Source organism: Pangasianodon hypophthalmus, chromosome 3 (genome assembly GCF_027358585.1).
Source record: "Pangasianodon hypophthalmus isolate fPanHyp1 chromosome 3, fPanHyp1.pri, whole genome shotgun sequence".
Classification (NCBI taxonomy): domain Eukaryota; kingdom Metazoa; phylum Chordata; class Actinopteri; order Siluriformes; family Pangasiidae; genus Pangasianodon; species Pangasianodon hypophthalmus.
Window position 1 is genome coordinate 17,933,200 of NC_069712.1, and position 20,331 is coordinate 17,953,530.

The window sequence follows — 20,331 nt, forward strand, 5'->3', positions numbered from 1 at the left end:
AGTGAAAGAAGAAAATCAGGAATCATTAAAGGATTTTTTTGCTTGTTAGTCTGGAAACACATGATCACCTAAATGACATGTTCAGTGAGCTGCGCTGAATTCTCAAATCACAGTTACTGGTGTCAAATAATAAAAAAGGAAAAAATAAACAATAACAAAAATGCTCATTTTTCACATAGTGAACATGATAAAAAGAAAGAAATGTGTATAAAGTCTGGAGCAATGATACACTGTTTTTGTTGTGGCAGTTTCTCTGGTGAAGCCCTCAGCAGAAAAATGTCAAGATGAAAATTGCTCACGTAGTCCTATCAAAGAGAAGGGTGTTCACCTACGCCACCCTGTGGAGCCTCCAAGGAACGCTATGTGTGCTTTAACTCTCACGAACGTCCATGAAACAGCCATGGCAGGTCTGAACTCAAAGATCTCCTCTTCAAGTTTCTTCATATAGCTTAGAATAAAACCTCACTACGAAGAGGTGGGTCTCAATTTGTTGTTACTTCTTAGCCAGCTGGAAAGGATTCTGACCCTTTCAATAAAACAAAGACAAGTCAAAGACAGTGCTGATGTTCCAGATGTTTTCAGACATTATTCTTGTCTAAGTACACCAGGCTTAAAGGGATGAAATCACACGTTTCACTCACCAGGTTGCAAGTTAGAACAACACAAATCACAAGAAGTTAAAGGACACAAGGCACCATTTTTCTACTTGCTGGTAAAATCAATATGCACATTTAGTCAAAGTAAGACAGCAAAAATGAATACAGTAACTCTGAGCAAGACTTTTGTTTTTAGCAAACAAGACTGGCTTAAAGCGATACAGTTTTAACTATGATTTATTTGCATTTGATGTTCATCTAGAGAGCTTTTTTGACATATCCTTGATATTTCTTTCACTCCTGTGGGCAGGAGCATGGCAGCACTATATGAGGTATTACAGCCTTGACGACTGTTTTACTGAATCTGATTGTTATTAAAGCTTTAGTTAATCTCAAAAACATGCTTTTCATGGTAAGCAGCAGCAATCAAACACAATAATCAAATTAATCACTCCTTCGACACACACATGACAACAAAAAACATGAACAAACATTAGCTTGGGCCTCTCCTCATTTGACTGGATGCTGTTTAAAGTGTAAAGGTTGTATATTGTCTTGGCTTTGCTTTTGTCCTGATTTCCGCTTGTCAGATGAGGTACAATAAGGCAGAGAAGCATAATAGCAAATGCAGCAGCTTGCTTGTCAATGAGCAGCAATATACATATGGTATAAAATTCTAAAAAGTCTTCATAGATATTAGTCAGGTGAATAACATTGCTTTGGCACTACTCTAACACATGGCAAGGGCTTACAAAAAAGAAATAGTAGTTGCTTAAAATAAAATCTGAACTGTAATTGCTATGTATGGCCTGTTAAGGCAAAAATAATTATAAGGCACCCTGCATAGAGAGAGAGATAATCTCATAAAGCTGCCCAAAAATTGCTCTGTTAATTTGTGAACTTTCGACTTAATAGATTTTTTTTTTTTTCAGAACACCCAATCAAAAAAATTTAAACATTTACTGACCATATATGCTAATAATTTATGCATTGAACGATACTAATTGACTTGGTTAAAAATCTCAGTGCCACATCAAAGTTTGGTTATATGTTCTAAGCACACTGTTTTAAATGATCCCTTTTAGTAAACATTACAGATTACAGCGGTGGTCAGTGCTATACAACTTTTGGTGTCCATTTTAATCTCAGAAATGAGGGGTTTCCTCACAAAAAGCCACTTCAAAAATCCAGCTCCACTGATTAGTGCAGCATGGTCTGTTACATCTCATCAAAACACCATTATACAATAAGTTAATAGGCACATATCAGTTAACATAATGCACAAATATCATGCATATGCTGCCTCAGTATATTTCCTCCTTAATCAAAACATTTTGCATAATGCATAGGCACAGTATAAAATCCATTACATAAAAAATTATTGCCAGTAATAAAAAATAAACAATAATAAAAAATAAATCTGTACAAAAGTCCTGCCAGTATTTTTAGGATTTTTTATATTTTTCCCAACATATAACAAAGCAAACAGTACAAAAATAAATATTCTATATACAATCAAACACAACAATCCGGAATTAATGTCACTGCAAAACAAGAAACACAAAAAGCACTTGTTATTTCATGCATGGAACACACAGAGGTAGTTATTCAATAATATATCAATAGTGTAGTACCATTTTACATTAAACTACTCAAATACTGTAAGTAATATTAAGTAATCTACAAATACATAGATATAAATGTATTATATGTATGGATTATCAATCAAGTTTCAATAATCAAGTTATTAAAGCATCCCAGTTTTAATAGTACGCCTCCATTTTAAGTATTTTAGTTTGTTATAGCACAGGTTCTCAAATTCTTTTTTTTTTTTTTTAACAGCCAGGGACCCCTTTAAACTGTAAAATAAATGCCACACACTCCTTCAACATTACACTCATTATTAAAATGTGTACAATAATATTTAAGCTATATTTTGGAGCCAAAAAATGTTTGATTGGAGCCAAACTGAATATTTTAGGTCCAACTTGACATTGTTTTAATTTTTTTAAATTAATATTGAGGTTTAAATTAAATTCAATGAATTCAAGTAACCAGTCAAACAGACTTCTGTAAGAACTCAATAATAAATATAATAGTAGAGGTGCATTGTGATTTCTACCTCTGTAACTAAATTAATGAATCACATACCCCCCGCCCCCCAACACACACACACTTTTTACAGTACTGGATGTATCAGTAGGGAAGTAAAAAAAAAAAAATGCACCATGCTAATTCCTGCATCACAACAAATCCACTGCAAAACAACAGATTAGCTCTAAAACTACTTACTTTATTCCAACATCCTGGTACTGGTAGACCATCATCACCCTGAGAAACACAGAGGCAAAAAAAACAGTTTATTAGGTACAGCTACAAACCTTTGTCATTTTATCAGCTTCATTTTCCACATAGGACACACACCCCACTGATGGAGGTGATCTTTTTTCTCCCACATTTGGTCTTGCCAATTCCCACCCACTAGCTAACTCTCCCCTCTCACATGACAACTACCAACCAGGGAGGGTGTAGCAATGCAGTGTACATGCATCCTCTGAGCATCCTCTGGGCTCTAAGCATAACAACTTCTAAGTAACGTGCTATCTGCATTATTCTGTATATATGAGCTCACAGACACCTGGGATTGGCTAGTGTCACACTGACTGACAGGGGAGAGATAGTATTCCATCAGCCCCACCTAGTGAGCACGGCCAAATTTGCCTTGACTCCCAGCCACTGATGGCTGTGGCATCATCAGGATTCAAACTAGTGATCTCCTGACGATAGGGCGAACACTTTTCAGTTGCACCACTTGGGAGCCAAGTGGCTACAATTATTAACTGTACCCACTGTACCCCCTCCATCAGTGGAAAGAAACTACCAGAAATCAACTGCAGATAATATACAGTTAGGATGGTGGTTCTCACTATAGTAATAATAGTGACATGGTAGTAGGTACTGTGTTGGTATAAGTCTATTAGGAACAGTGGCATTGAGGGATATTTAAAACACATAAATATCATTGTTGGTCCACCTTGAAGGTGTAACGTCACAGATGATGGCTTTTTTATTTTATATACACACATTCATACACCTGTACTAGCAATACACACTACCATACTGTATCTGTGTTTCTGCTGTGCTGACAATGATCTACCACCCATATTATACTTAATCATTGATGGTCCCTTTCCACTGACTTATGGGGTAGAGGGGGACTAACAAACTGTGCTCAGCACAGGTGGGCTACAGTAACTGAGTAATTGTACATCTATAAAATGCACCTATATGGTAAATGAATCTGATAAGGTGTTGGGGCACTGAGCATAGTTACAAGGTAGTTGCATCTACTGAGTGCACATGCAAACAGTAAACGCAACCATTTGATACTACCATTTTGCAGGATATTTCATGTATACTATGCCAACAATCTTCTCATTTACAGTTGTTTATACCACAGCACTGTTGAATTCTCAACTCTGATTGGTCAGAAGGTGTTGATTAATTTTCCATAACAGCACAGCATGGAGAGTAGTGCTGGCTGTAATTCAGATTACAGGCTTATATTAATGTACCTATTCTAATACATTAGTTTATATAGTAACTCAGTCACATGAATTTATTGCAGACACTTCACTACAATATAAAGCAAATAAATAGATTTTACAAAAATCAGTTGTTATGTAACAAAAACAAACATACACCCACTAAGCACTTTATTAGGAACACCTGTACACCTACTCATTGCCAATTGTGTGGCAGCAGTGAAATGCATAAAATCATGCAGCTTTGGATAATGTTCACATCAGAATGGGGGGAAAATGTGATCTCAGTGATTTTGACTGTGGCATGATTGTTGGTGCCAGACGGGCTGGTTTGAGTATTTCTATAACTGATGATGATCTGGGATTCCTGAGAACCTTGATGCGGATGGACTACAACAGCAGAAGACCATGTTGGGTTCCACCCCTCTCAGCCACGAACAGAAAGCTGAGGCTGCAGGGGGCACAGGCTCACCAAAACTGGACAGTTGAAGACTGGAAAAAACATAGCCTGGTCTGATGAATCTTAATTTTTGCTGAGGCACACAGATGGTAGGGTCAGAATTTGGCACCAACAGTATGAATCCATGGACCCAACCTGCCTTGTGTCAACAGTCCAGGCTGGTGGAGGTGGTGTAATGGTGTGGGGAATGTTTTCTTGGCACACTTTGGGTCTGTTGATACCAGTCACTCTTCGCTTGAATGCCACAGCCTATTTGAGTACTGTTGCTAACCATGTGCATCCCTTCATGGCCACAACTTACCTATATTCTAATGGCTACTTCCAGCATGATAATGCATCATGTCACAAAGCAAAAGTCACCTCAAACTGGTTTCAGGAACATGACAATGAGATCAGTGTTCTTCAGTGGCCTTTTGGGATGTGGTAGAACAGGAGATTCGCAGCATGAAAGTGCACCTGAAAAATCTGCAGGAATTGCGTGATGTCATCATATCAACATTGCCATGAAGAATTGAGGCTGTTTTGAGAGCAAAGGGAGGCCCTAACCAGTATAAATATAGTGTTCCTAATAAAGTGTTTTGTGAGCGTCTAATCACTGATATAGATGACTTTTGCTGTGTAGTTTCTCTGTAACATGACAAGCTGCAATTTTCTTGTATTATCTACTTAAAGAGTGAATATAGGAGTGACTGGTGAGGGAATGACTGTTTATAAAGAAAGTGATAACTGGACCTAACCTGTCTCATCACCATTCCATTAAAATGTCCATTAAAATTAAAGACTGTAATCTTTAGCAAATTGCTGTGGTATAAGAGGAATAAAACAATCTGGGATGGGCTGTTACTAGAAAATAATCACCCCACGCTGCTGCTGATTTTCCTATAACAGCATGCCTTATCATGTTTTATTCCTGTTGGTATTTTAATCATTATAAAATTAAGGTTTTATATTTCCAACAATGCATGCTTTAGTTAAGCCCATTTTGCTGTTGTATATTTTGGAAGATAATGTCTTAAGGGTGCCAGGCTACACAGCTTTTTTTGATGACCCATGTAGATGTTAGTGTGTGAAGAATTGTTACATGTAAGTATAATAGAACTCACTGTATATTGGTGCAAAATATATAATCCATGCAGTCATATGTACAGTTAAAAAGTTATGTAAGAAGTGTTACTGTTATTTATTTATTTATTAATGAGTAAACTTACTCTATCAAGTGTTCCATATTTCACTATATTTAGAACTAGGATTAATTTAGGTGCAACAAAGGATTTATAAAGCCATAGTTGTTAGCTTTTTACATTATGTAATAAAAGCTCCTTAGGATTTAGACATGCAGAATGCAGTTTCCTGATTTCCTACCCACACACTCCACTGGAACAAAGGTTCTTGATTCCAGACCTGGGGACCCACTGCCTTTCATCATTTGAAATGTTACCAACTGCTGACACTCTCAATCCAGCTGATTAACTAATTATCAAGCCCCTGATAGACCGTATCAGGTATATACATGTATACTGTGTACAGTGGGTCCCCAGGAGTGGAGCTGAAAATCCCTTCATTTTCACTATGGTGTTTCACTGTGCTAGTATGTGTTAGATACTCTTAAAGTTGAAGGTGAAGCATACAAGGAAGCTATTGGGGGTTTGGAAAACAAGTAAACATGCAAGAGCAAAGAAAGACAGACATAGGAACAGAGAGAGTGAGAGAGGGAAAGAGAGGGATAGATAGATAGATAGATAGAGAGAGAGAGAGAGAGAGAGAGAGAGCACCATACCACAGGGCACGGGGCATCCAACCCATCCAGGCCTGGCAAGCCTGGTTCACCTTTCTCCCCTTTAAAGCCTCGGAAACCCTGTTCATGAAATTAACCACATCAACATCCTGGTATACCACAGTAGCCATACAGGCCACTGATTAACCTCTAGTTCAGGCCAGTCTGAAGAATGCACACTGGTCCTGATACTCTCAGGAAAAGGCCCTAGATAATTCTAGGCTTGAGCTAATGATTTCCACTCAGTGAATTCAGCAGCACCTCCCCATTGTGTCAATCCTGAAAATGGAAAAAGCCCAGAGAAAGTTCTGGCCCCTGCTCAAGGACTTCATTCACTGATCCTACATTCCATTTAGGTGTATGGCGTTGAAGCATACAATGCTCATCACATGCCTTCCTAAAATAAAATATGATTTTGCCAATATTGAAATCCAAGATTTGGACCAGAACCACTTTGGGTATTTGTTAATAAGTTAATAACACATCAAGGCATAAGGTGATGTCTGCGGCTCCTGGGAATCTGTTTAGCCCAACTGGCACCTTTAGCCTTGATGTGGCACATTGAACGAAGGACATACCAAAGGACAAGGGGCATCTAATCCTGGGGCTCCTTGGTCTCCCTTATCCCCTTTGGCCCCCCTGTTGCCTCTCTTGCCCCTCTCCCCCTGCAAACAACAGTGCATTTAAAAAGATAGATTTTAGTCCTCCTTTTGAACTGAAGCAGAAAAAAAAATTGCAAAAAGCACCATCACTATGAATAATTTCAAACATGTTTAGATGTTTTAAGAATATAAGAGTAGATGAGGTCTTTTGTACTGAATTTAGAAAAAGCATAATAAGAAAAGGATTTAGGTGTGAGTGGAGAAGTTAGGGACAAGGGATGTCAGCCAAAGCTACTGGTGTGCAAAACCTTTTTTTTAGTAGCCTAATAATACACTTAACCACTGCTCAGTACAGAAATGAATTTTATACAGTGTAAGGCCTGCTGCAATATTAAGTCTCAGTATCAAGAGGACTCTTCATTCCAACTGAGAATTCCAACAGTTTTTTTTCTCCTATAGTTGTTAACTTGACTTATCAGTATGTTTTCTGGCCTACAGTAAGCTGGCTTCAAAGATTGTCAGAAATTCTGGACTGAGAAATTAAACTTAAGACCTTCTACACTATGACTTATGACTTTTACATGAATAAACTACCAAGTAATTAATAAGCAATTTAAATTAGTCTCATAGCCAAAATTTTGACTACTACAGTCCATCAACCCATAGTTCATCATCATTTGATTCACAATGAACAGTTTTGTCCACTAGATGGAGAGCAGCACTACTAAACAACACTATTATACAATATTTCTAAGCACACATTACTGGGTGCATAATCTGAACAAGTCCAGAAATATAGAAATATAGAAATACATCTAGACCCAGTTTAGCCTATGTATATTCTAACATACATGGGTGACAAATTAAAGAAAAAACATGGATTGTCTTATTAAAAAGTTATGCCACTATGAGCCATCAGGAACAGCTTCAATCCACCTAGGCATAGATTCTACAAGTCTGAGCTTCCATTCAAGTATCTCTTGTAAAACAAGTATTGAATAACGGGTCTGTTTTAAACTTTAGGTCTGCACACCAAAGCCTAAGGCTTTTGAGTTTCTGGGAATTTGGGATTTCATGGCTTAGGAACTGCATCTGACCAGAGTGCACAGTTCTCATGCTGAAAACAGCTATACTGTTATATAGAAAGATATGGAAATTCAAAACAGAAAGTGTGTTCATTTCAAGTAAGCCTCATAATGATATAACTACAGGGTGTCTGGAAAGTCAGAAACCAGTGAGAGTAAAACTACATATACTTAATTTTGTATTTATTATTTACAGCATATGCTCTACATGGTCACCCTTACGCTCTAAGCATTTTCTCAGCTGTTGTGTCATGCTTTTGCAGATTCTGCTCAACATATTCGGATCAACATATTAGTCGACATATTCCCAGTGGTTCCTGATGTTTTTGGACCCCCTGTATATCAGCCTGAACACTCTAGCAAAGTGTCATGAGTTATATAAAAAAAGTTTCTTATTTTCAAATACGCCTAGTACTTTATTAGGGGCCAAAATACTGCATATATACATGCACTGTTTAGACCTTTTGTTAACTGTGTAGCATCTTGTTTGTTCTTTCCATTTAGTACTTATGATGTCTCTCAAATAATCACCTATCCTTAACCTTGTAGGCCTGTATGAGATAAAGCATGAGATTTTTGAGAACTGTGTACACTATCTGAGGCAGAGGACATTAAAGGCTAGCTGGCAGGGAGGTAAGTGCAGGAAGGCAGGAGGAGTAAGGAGGAGTAGTAACCCAGACTAGAACATTAGAGGAGCAGGAGGAGGCCAGGGAGGGAGAGAGGGACAGAGAGGACGGTAAAAAGAGCCACGGATCACAGGCCAAGGTGCAGGGGAGGAAAAGGGGAGAGGAAGACCTGCAGAAAAAAGAGAGGAAGACAAAGGAGGAAAACAGTAAAACAGTACTGAGTCCTATAGGTCCTCCTCAGCACCTTCAACTGAATTTACCATTAATAAAACTCTTTAAGAACAAGCAACCTTTGGAAAGTCAAATACATTTTTGGGAAGCTACATTGAACTTAGCTTATTTGGGATCACTGACCATACTCTCGTCTGTAATATCTACCTACATCTATTTCTGAATATTTCTAGAGGAGATGCTGGGAGGATCACTGACATTCTTTCAAAGTGGGAGGTTTTCAGGCAATGACAAATTAGTGTTAATAGGAAGGAGATGCACAAATATTGTGGCAAGAATGAGGATGGAAATGAGAATGAGCTAAAAACAGACATACTCTTCTGACCACAGGAAAAAATATTCATTTTGCAGGACCTTTTTACATGTAAGGTATTACGTCATGCTTAAGGGGCTGCGCTCCTAATACAAGGTGAGAATATTTATGTCTGAATGATTATTCAATACTGTACAAAAGTCCTAGGCTCCCTGTTTTTTAATACAAGTTTTGTCTTAAATGTTATCTACTGCATTGTTTGTCCATAGAAAAGAGTAAAGTTTAGATTTCCAAATATTTATTTTCCAAAAAAAAAAAATAATTAAATGTCATAGAGAAACATTAAAAAAAGTAACATTAAGTAATAGACATCACTGAAGCTGTCTGCTATTACCTACAGAAACAGAAGCAAGTGAAGCAAGAATCTTTTCTGTCAATTAACATCAACATCTAATAGACAATAGGCTTTATTTTTGTGCAGGCACAAGAGTAACTTTGTAGTATTATTAATTTAGTTGACTGTGAGCCAAATATTCTTCTATTTACCCAGTAGCACTTCATGGACAGAAATGAAAGCATCTGCATGAATGTGGGTAGAGTGATGCAACAGGACAGATGACTTTCAAAATCCTGGCATTTGCAAACCTACTTTCGTCCAAAAATATGCTAACTTTACCATCTAAAAAGACCCAGCTTTAGCTCAGACACAAGGCCAAAAAGCTCTCAGCCTGACATTATTTAACTCATTCTAATTCTACCAAAATATGCTACTTCACCCAACTACTAACTACTACTAACTAAATAAAACTGATTGAATTGTTTTATCCAACAAATAGGAACAGACAACTCACTAAAAGAAATGAGGAGCTGATCTGATTGCGTTTGACATTGATAATTGGTATTTCTTTTAATCCAGCCCCTTTTATAACTGAGCTGCTCTTCATCAGGTCACCATCTGCACAGATGGTCATTGTTGCAATATTGCGTAATTAGGGACAAACATGTAGGGTCTCTTTTGAGAGGGAGGGAGAAATCTGTACACTGAAGGTTGTTGATATCATCTGTTTACATCTAAAATCAATCCCACAATGCAGTGTGGGTGATGCTGATTTTTCCTGTCGAAGGCAATCCAACGTCTTTGTTTTGCATTTTCAATCGTTCAGTTTTATAATCTACTTTTAATTTATATACTACATTTAGAGAATCAACATGTATTTCCGTACATGTAAAAAGAACCTGCAAAGTAAAGTAACACAACTAACAAAAGAAAAGCCAATTTTAATAGCACAATATTCATACTTGTCTTGTAGTAATAGACAATGCACAGCTTGATTTATAAACATTACTATCACAGCCACATATTGGATGTTTTTGAGCCCAGCATTGTTTTGCTCATTTTAACAGCAGCTGTAGTACAAAAAAAATAGAATGCATATGCAAATATAAATCCCAGTAACTACAAAAGGTGCTCTCAGTACATCCTACACTGGATTTGATTTGACTGGAGCAGACTGGATTTTGGGCTTCACACAAACCTCCCTAATAACAAACTGTGTTTTTATGAAAGCCTCAATATCTAATTCAGATGCAACAGCATCAAAACTTACCCGGTTTCCTTTTAATCCTGGTGGTCCTACTAAGCCCTAATAAAGTGAGGGAAATGATATGAATGAATGGAAAATGTAGTGCACATATTTATTTATGTCTACAATTTTTTTCACAGGAAAAGTGTAGTCTATTTTCTGCATAGTTTAAAATATCTAACTACAGCTGATCTTGGTGGCTTAGTGCCATAATCCAAAAATGAGAGTCAGGATGCACTGTACTTACAGGGATGCCTTGAGGCCCTATTGGTCCTGCTACTCCCATTTCTCCTTTCTCACCCTACACAAATAATATGAGACAAATAGCATGTCAAAAAATTGACAGAATTTGATTGTAAATCATAATATTATTTCTTATGTACATGAATTAATACAGATGCAGAAATGGCTTTCTAACAATTCTATCAAATATTTATCATCAAAGATGAAAATGTATCTCACCCTCTCTCCTTTTGGTCCTGCTGGTCCTGGTATACCAGGCGGTCCTATAAGACCCTTTGAAGGAAAAGACAAACATTTACATGATTCAGCCTTTAACAGAAGGCAGGGCTCTGAGTGCCACAGTGATGAAGGAAGAGAAAGTACCAGTAGATCAACAAGCGTTTCAGAGTTGACAATGTGCTTTTCTCCTCTCCCATGTTTTCTTAATCTTCTCAGTGCTGACTATATCTATGTTCTAAGTACAGGAGATTTATTAATAGTGCTTTCACATAGTGTTGGAATTACGGTGAGATACTAACTTTAAAAGCGTTCACGTTATTGTTGAACTTGTAATTACCAGCTGGGAACCAGCTTGGTAATTTTCTATTATTGACCACATAATAAATAAAACCTTTCTGTGAGAAAGCTGTTAAGGAGCTTTATGTCTTTCCATCAAAACAACTAATTTCCAAGTCCAACGAGATAAACAGCTCAGAATAGAATCTCCAAGCCATCATTTCATAATTACTGTAACTCCAACATGACATGAGGGCACTATAATTCTAATTCTAATAGTGCTTCTCCACCAAACAGTGCGGCTCGCCAAGGCATGGCTATCTGTACCTTATGGTTGGACTACCATATGGTAGGATTATGGGTAAACTGCCAAGCTGAGACATGCTGCACTGTCCATTGGAGTGCTATAAGACTCAAGATTCTAAAGATTATTGATGTGGAAAATAATGATAAATCCATCTTCAACTCTGATTTCTTCACTTGGACAGAATTTAACAGAAGGGAAGTTAGACTTTTTACTTTCCTGCAGTATCCTCAGCCATGTGCAGGATATGCCATACTGTAATCATACAACATGCAACCGCATCCAAGCATGCTCTCCTGGTATCTCAAGGTCAAAGTTACTTTTGTTTTAAAGAATAAAGTCTTTGAAATGTGATGATCAGAGGTCAGCCATCTTTAAATACCAAATATGGCAGGCTGGAAGGGCGGGCTGGAAGGGCAAGAGACTATTTATCTTGGTTTGGAGCTGTCTGTGTTCTACTCATGCACCCAATCACTCAGCTCAACGCTGACAACTAATAAACTGTGTGGTTTGTTCTGTGTTCTGGAAGAAGCAAGAGGTTACAGGCAAACAGGCTTATGGACAATGTAATATCAAAAGCCATCCCCGTGCCAATCCAGCCTCACCAAGTGTCTATACAAAGACCTTAACCAATGGGCAATATGGAAAATATGGAAGACAAAAACAAGCAGAGAAGGAGAGGCAAGCAGATAGACACGCATGTACTCAGACACTTAGCCAGATGCAGGCAGGCTGTAAAAGCAGAAAGATAGAGGGAGAAGAAGGGAAATGAGAGGAGACGAGGTGAGGGGAACGGGTCTTGTGCCACTCACCACTGGACCGGGCTTGCCGTCTAAACCATGAGCCCCCTGGACAGTGTGTAAACAGTTAGAGAGTGGAGTGGAGAGATAGAGATGGTGGGGGGGTGGGGGGAGTGTGGGGTGAGTGAAGCAGTGATTTGTGTGGCATAAAAATAGCTTTGATGGAGGAGTGACAGTGTGGTTGATGATGTGAGAAGTAGACAGTAACTCCTTTTAACTTTCCACATCAGTGTAAGTCACTTTCTCTGGGTCGCTGTAACCTGAGCAAGTGCTTTGATGCATTATTTGAGAACATTTTTACATGATTACAGCAAGAGTGGGTATATGATTTATTTCATTACTGAAATGGTAAAACTAAACGTAGTCGAGGTTCAGGAGTATACTGATCTATGAATTGTCCCTATCATAAGAAAACCTCACTTTATAAGAGAAGAAAACCCATTTATGCTAATTTAAATTGCGTAATGTAAAAGGACTGCTTTCCAAAAGTTCAAACTATTTTTGCAGTTATCTAACAAAATATATTTTTAATGGACATACAATGTTTTCAAACAATATCATGGAGCATTACTAGATTGAGAATTTGACCAAAGTTAGAGTTATGTCAGTTATGTTAGCTATACATGGGACTGACATAACACCTAAAACAATAATCCAATATGCTCACTATCAGAAAATATATCTATATTACCTAAATTAGTTAAATAGTGTTTAAAAAAGCAATGCAATGTAAAAGTGTAAACATGTAAAAATTAAAAGATATAATGTATTTAATTTTCTTTTTTCTCTTGCATATGAACTAACTGAAAATGTGTAGAACATTTCATAAGTAAGGGATCTTTTTGCCAAATCATTTTAGGCAATAAATATTCACACAATATAATGATAAGCTGAAATTATGATTAAAATAGTGATTAAAAGGGATCTTAAACGTTTTCTTATGACAGCAACAATATCCTAAAGATAGATTGCATCTATATGAACTGTTTTCTTTCAAAATGTTTCCATTTCTCAGCAGCATTTCTGAGATGAAACTTTGGTTAAGTGCAAAAGGAGTTATTGTGCTACTGATTGGGTGACTAGAACAAGTTTCTGAATGACTAACACCATAAAGAGACACCAAAAGTTAGGAAAAGTCCCCCTAAAGTTCACAGTGGACAACACTGATTGCATGCCTTTTAACATATCAAAGAACACCATAAATTATGTAAGGAACAAAAAAAAATAATAAAATTGGACATCTTTCCCTGATACTTTTTCTGTTTTCAGTTTTCCTAATAAGAATACTATTAAGATAAATCTATAAATAAGATTACGTTGTAAGGTTTAGTTCATGTATCTATTACCTTAACTCACAACACTTATTCAAAATACATTATCCAGCTATATTAGTTACAAGTTAATAAATGCATTTAATTTATTCCACAATAAGAAAATATATATATGATGTCAAGAAAAAGATAATACTATTAGTGAGTAGTACTAGTAGTACTGAATATGGTCTGTCATATTTTACGTCTATATTTTAGGATAATTATATTTGACAGTCTGGTCTGTCTGCTAACTATCTATCTGTTCCATGCACTTTCTGCACACAAGGACATTCACTGCTTCATGCAACTTGACACCATTGCACTCAATAAGCCATCAGCCAGTGAAGCCCAGTCTTAACACCACAGAAAGCAGCAGCACATTAGTCATATCATATCATATTTTTAAACACAGCCCTAATACACAGGATGTCCTTTGTTCCTAAAAGCATTAGCTGAAAGAAAATGTTATCATTATTTTGATACTTGCATATAAATTACTAGCCTGAGTGCTAAATAAATACTTGATATACAAGAATGGTATAGAAGTGTACTTACTGGTAGACCAAGATGACCCCTGTCTCCTTTATCTCCTTTCTGTCCAGGTGATCCTTTCTCTCCTCTCATGCCCAGACCTGGCTCCCCCTGACAGAGAACAGCACAGAATAAATTCTCTTACTTTGGCCTATGAGGTGTATTTAAAAAATAAATAAATAAAATGTGAAAATGTGAGACTGGTAGACACTGCAGTAAAGTGTCATTCTCACCTTTGGCCCTGACAATCCTGGAGGTCCCTGAAGAATTAAAATAATGCATGTTTGAATTGTGTATTTAATTACAACTAAATTATCTACAGCACATAATAATAAATGTCAAATGTAAATGCATACTCTAGTGTTAAGGTACAAAGTTTTGTAGGTTGCATAAAGAAGATAAAAAGGTTAACACATTTGTTAAATGTAAAATTTTTGGTTGTTATATTTCTGTGTCATTTATTTTCTTTGCACTTATGTTAAATGGTTAATCTGTTTTGGATGTGTGTGAAATGTTTCTACACTGACTGACTTGCAGTGAGTCCGCCAATGTGTTGCCTAACATGGCAATGCAATAATGCAATTCTACATCAAAAATGATCTTGCAAAATCTTTGTAAGAAGGATATATCATCCTCACCACTGGCCCTGCAGGTCCTGGAGGTCCTGGTGGGCCATATACCTAAGAAAAATAGACGATAAATAGTAATATTATATATTTGGTCCAATTGAGAACCACCAAAAGAGAGCTCTAATAGGAACTGAATGGGAAACAGTTCTTTTGTATGTGCGTGTTGCTGTACGAACAGCAATGTTGCTGCCAAATTGTCCTGTCTGTTTGTCACACGGCTCTAAATTTTTAATGATTCTTCAAAACAAACAGGAACATTTACCTGGTCTCCATTTTCCCCCTTCTCTCCAGCTTCACCTTTCTGACCCTAAAGAACAGGGTAAAATGTTTTTCAACTATATTATTCATATTTTCATTACATAATGGAAGAGCATCAGAAACATTACACTATGATGTCATCTGATGCCTATGCATCAATAACATCAATCCAATGGGGGCACCATTGCGTACCATTGAGCCTGGTAATCCAATGGGGCCAGGAGACCCTGTAGCCCCCTTTTCACCAGTAGGGCCATCTAAACCCTACAGAATGGGAAGGAATGAGGAAATAAAGGTTAAGTACTGCCAGGATGGAAAATTTTGAAGGAATCGATTTGACATTCTTGCAAATTTGAAATATGAACATTCAAGTAAATGAAACACAACTTGAACTTGAATATTTGAGTGATTAATGATGGACGCAATGCTGCCCACACATTTAAACATCTATTACTGTGATGGCACACAGGGGTCCAGCTATTCAACTTACTTCTTATGCATAGTTTAACTGCCACAATGGCCTTGCAGACATTATAGAGCTAAGATCGTCTTCACAGATTAGATGAAAATGTACTTTCTAATAGTGACAGCTTAGGAGTTCGAGTTTGGTCAGGTTCCTTAAACACTCACAGGTGATCCAGAGGGACCCATGTCTCCTTTATCCCCTTTAGGTCCAGGGAAACCCATAACTCCTCCCTCTCCTCGCGGCCCTTCAGGTCCAGGTGGGCCAACGGGTCCAGGCTCTCCCACTTTTCCCCGAGGACCCTGAGACGTGTGATTGTTTAATATCAGTAATCTGCTTTGATGAATTAACTTGACCAGCAAATGAACAAGCAAACCTTATTTTTAATATTTAATTGCAAAAGGGGTTGAATACTGTTTACCTTTTCCCCATCAAGACCAGGAGGCCCAGGCAGTCCAACTTCACCCTGAATACAAAAGTAGTCCCAAGAAAATGTAAATAGAATGTTAATAAAAAGCATGCCAACTGGAATATTGAAAATGATTAAAATGTGAAAATTTGACAGATCCACTACCTTGGCACCAGGTAACCCAGGAGGCCCTGGTAGACCAGGTGGGCCCTGTAGTCACACATAAATCATTATTTGATTAAAAATTAATTGTTTAGTTTGACTAACTCATACACTATTTTCTAATATATAAATATCTCTCTCCCTCTCTCTCTCTATATATATATATATATGTATATATATAAGGCATGCTCTTTTACATAGTGAACACTCACCATTAGATGCACATTACGAATATCCTGAAAAACAAAGATTACAAACAGTTTATTTAAACATACTATATGTCTAAAATTGCTCTTTAACAGAAGAACAATTTTCATATATATGATTAGACAGATAACATACATTCTCATTGTTGTTGATTAACATTTTTCCTGGTTCTCCTGTTGCACCTGGAGGACCCTGATATGCAAAAAGAACAAATATGCAGCAAAACTATACATACTAAATTCAGTTAATTAAATTTATAAATGGTTTGAGTTTTAACTCACTCTTGGTCCAGGTTGGCCCTCAGGTCCTGTTTCACCCTACAGAAAGACAAAACTGTTACTATAAAATATCAGTGTAACACTATAGTGGTTTTTATTAGTAGTGGAGACATTACTAACCTTAATGCCTTGATCACCTTTTTGACCCTGTAATATAACACATTACACTGGTTAACAGTTGATAACAGTGATTGGTCACTGACAAGTTGAATAGCCATGCTTAAAATGCAATACCTTGGATCCAGGCAGTCCTGGCACTCCTGGTTCTCCTTTAATGCCAACTCCTGAAGAGCTCAGCTCCCCTTTTTCACCCTGCCAAGAGATAAAAACACAAGAGCTGATTATCCCAGTTTCAGTTACAATTACCAGTTACCAATTATCAATATTACTTACAGCATGATGTAGTCATTGACACCAAAGGCATGAGATATCATAATACTATTCACTAAGTATTACTGAATTACATTCACTAATTTGCAAATACACAGCAAATTCTATCACTGTACTTTTCAGGCTTTACTGTCAGGTCCGTGCATTATACATAATTAGTAATAAAACACAATGACCAAGCATGTGCACTGTTAAACACTTTCATTCAGTTCATTAATTCATTTTCAGTAAGCTTCATGAAGGTCGCACTGGATCCAGAGCCTATCTCAGAAACTCTGGGAGCATGCTGGACGCCAAGTTTTGATGGGATGCCAGTTTATTGCATTAAACACCTTTAACCACTTTTAAATATCTAAAAAAAAAAACTTCAAAAGGAACTCATAGATTAAATTACAGAACTAGACACTAAAATTCTAATGAATTCACAGTGCAGTCAGGTCAGCGTTTCACACACAGTGCCCAGACATATAAGAATGACAAATTCATGACAGTAATGAACACCATATGGAAAAATTTCTCTCAGTCAGTGACACTTCTCAATTTTCAAACAATGAAACAAGGACCCAGAGTAGCATGGGGTACACATGACAATAATTGTGAATGAACCTCATGCTCTTTTCATGCCCATTATAGGCTTACCTTATAGCCTCGCTTCCCAGGAATGCCGGGAATACCTGTCTGACCCTTTATACAGTGATAGAAAACACACCATTTGTCTTGAATATCACTAAGACATTAAGACTAATGTTTTACAGTCACTGTCTATATTTCTCAGACCTTTACCTTTAGTCCAGGGGCCCCTGGAAAACCAAGTTCTCCCTGAAGTGAATGACCAGCACAGTCAAAGACACAAAAAAGGAGACAGTAATAGTAAGGAAAGAGAAAAAGATCCTAACATATAAAACTCAACAAACTCATGCCAGAGTTCACAGCATGCCGTATTTCATAAACAAACATTAAAATGTTTGGTTATTATTAAAAGCCTTTATTACAATCATTCTTCATACATAGTATCAACACAAATTAGCGCAAACTAATTCAACCTTCACAGACATTAACTGTAAAGTCTCGGTGTCCCTTAGACGCCATTAGTCCTATCACAATTACTGGACAACATGCTCTGGTGTCAATATTTAGAACATCTGGTCAGGCTTTGTGTGTTCCAGGCATCCAAAGCTGATCACTGGCAGAGCCACAATGAGCTGCCCTACATTGCTTTGTTATTCATAGTAAAGAACACATGACAGGTATTCATTTCACGTCTGACTCAAACTAATGAGCAAAAAATAAGGGAGTGATATACAGACACAGCTGAAACTGTATACAAGGGCTCGCAGTTAGTCACTGCCACTCTTCCACATGCCCTCTCATTCCTCAAGACCACCAAGCCACAAACAAAGAAAATGGGTTTAGTATACAGTCCCCTTCAAAAGTACTGGAATGGCAAGGCCAATTCTTTTTTTTTTGCCATACGCTGAAGACATTTGAGTTTGAGATCAAAAGATGAATATGAGATGATAGATCAGATCAGAATTTCAGCTTTCATTTCCTGATATTTATATCAAGATGTGTTAAACAACTTAGAATATGGCACCTTTGGTGGCAGACCACCCAGTTTTTCAGTGAGCAAAATATTGGATCAGATAATCTTAAAGTAAATAGCACTTAATATTTGGATGCATATTCCTTGCTTGCAATATATGCATCAAGCCAGAGACTCACTGACATCATCAAACTATTGCATTCTTCTTTTATGATGCTTTTCCAGGCTTGTACCATAGCTTCTTTCAGTTTTTGTTTGTTTCAGGGGGTTTCTCACTTCAGACTCCTATTCAGGAAGTGAAATGCAAACCTTCCACTTTTTTCCCCTGATGAGGTCTTTGTTTGTGTGTTTTGGGTCATTGTCTTGCTGCTTGATGGAGTTCTTCCCAATTAGATTGGATGCATTTCTCTGTAAATTGGCAGAGAGAATGTTTCTGCAGACTTCTGAATTCATTCTGCTGCTACCATCATGAGTTACATCATCAATAAAGATTAGTGAGCAAGTTCCAGAAGCAGCTATGCAAGCCCAAGCCATGACACTACCTCCACTATGCTTGATCAATGGTATGTTTTGGCTCATGGGCAGATCCTTTCTTTCTCCACACTTTGGCTTTTCCATCAGTTTGGCAGAGGTTAATCTTGGTTCCAGAACTTTTGTGGCTCATCTCTGTATTTCTTTGCGAATTCCAATTTGACCTTGCATCTTGTGGTATGGCCTCTATATATATGGCCTCTATATATCTGTTCTCGAAGTTTTCTTTGAACTTTGGATTGTGATACCTTCTCCCCTTCCCTGTGAAGGTTGTTGGTGATGTCACTGACTGTTATTTTTTTTTTTTTTTTCAAAGTTCTCTCAATGTTTCTGTCATCAACTGAACTGCTGCTGTTTTCCTTGGCTGACCTGTTCCATGTCTGGTTGTTAGTACACCAGTGGTTTCTTTCTTTTTCAAGACAATCCATATTGTTGTATTGGCTATTCCCAATGCATTTGCAATGGCTCTGATTGATTTTCCCTCATTTCTTCAAAATAACTTGACAAAATGAAAGAATTGGCATTTCCAAGGGGACTACTTTACATACACATACATAAGTAGATACAGTCTCTTGTGAAAAAGTCTCCTATCTATAGTTATTGCAGTATATTTGTGTTATAGCTAGATTATTGGCAGTTGTGTGATCACTAAGATCCTGTTGAACATTTCTGCTAAAGAAATCTTCCTCAGACAGCATGCTGGGTGAGTACTACAAGACAGGCTTTACAGTTTGGCTCTTGAACAACATTTCCAGCTTTAACGTGGAAATGTGTTTGAATACCCACGGCAAGTGAACAGCAGCAGTAACCATAAAGCAGAACTAGCTAATATACTGAATGACTAAAGGCACATTCAGTGCTCACTACCTTCACTCCTTGTTTTCCAGGCATTCCAGGCATCCCTCGCTCACCCTGGAAAAGTAGCATCAGTTTTCTATCTTTTCAAAGGCTCACAACACATCTAAAATACCATGCAACTAAAACAGATCTTTAGATGGCATGCTTTTTAGAACTGCAACC

General features: G+C 37.4%; 1 protein-coding gene across 1 annotated transcript in view; it reads right to left on the reverse strand.

The window, feature by feature from the left end:
- Nucleotides 1-22: 22 nt before the first annotated feature.
- The window catches only part of col13a1 (collagen, type XIII, alpha 1), a 50,909-nt gene continuing 30,600 nt past the window's right edge, over nt 23-20,331 (reverse strand). The window contains exons 20-42 of the mRNA XM_026935428.3: nt 20,179-20,223; nt 18,021-18,056; nt 17,877-17,921; nt 17,082-17,159; nt 16,968-16,994; nt 16,851-16,886; nt 16,705-16,761; nt 16,575-16,598; nt 16,366-16,410; nt 16,213-16,257; nt 15,959-16,093; nt 15,521-15,592; nt 15,333-15,377; nt 15,080-15,121; nt 14,675-14,701; nt 14,466-14,552; nt 12,610-12,645; nt 11,218-11,271; nt 11,003-11,056; nt 10,780-10,815; nt 6,954-7,040; nt 2,889-2,927; nt 23-526 (exon numbers count right to left, since the gene is read on the reverse strand). Coding sequence (XP_026791229.2) covers nt 494-526; nt 2,889-2,927; nt 6,954-7,040; nt 10,780-10,815; nt 11,003-11,056; nt 11,218-11,271; nt 12,610-12,645; nt 14,466-14,552; nt 14,675-14,701; nt 15,080-15,121; nt 15,333-15,377; nt 15,521-15,592; nt 15,959-16,093; nt 16,213-16,257; nt 16,366-16,410; nt 16,575-16,598; nt 16,705-16,761; nt 16,851-16,886; nt 16,968-16,994; nt 17,082-17,159; nt 17,877-17,921; nt 18,021-18,056; nt 20,179-20,223 — 1,185 coding nt within the window. The 3' untranslated portion in view covers nt 23-493. The remainder of the gene's footprint in view (nt 527-2,888; nt 2,928-6,953; nt 7,041-10,779; nt 10,816-11,002; nt 11,057-11,217; nt 11,272-12,609; nt 12,646-14,465; nt 14,553-14,674; nt 14,702-15,079; nt 15,122-15,332; nt 15,378-15,520; nt 15,593-15,958; nt 16,094-16,212; nt 16,258-16,365; nt 16,411-16,574; nt 16,599-16,704; nt 16,762-16,850; nt 16,887-16,967; nt 16,995-17,081; nt 17,160-17,876; nt 17,922-18,020; nt 18,057-20,178; nt 20,224-20,331) is intronic.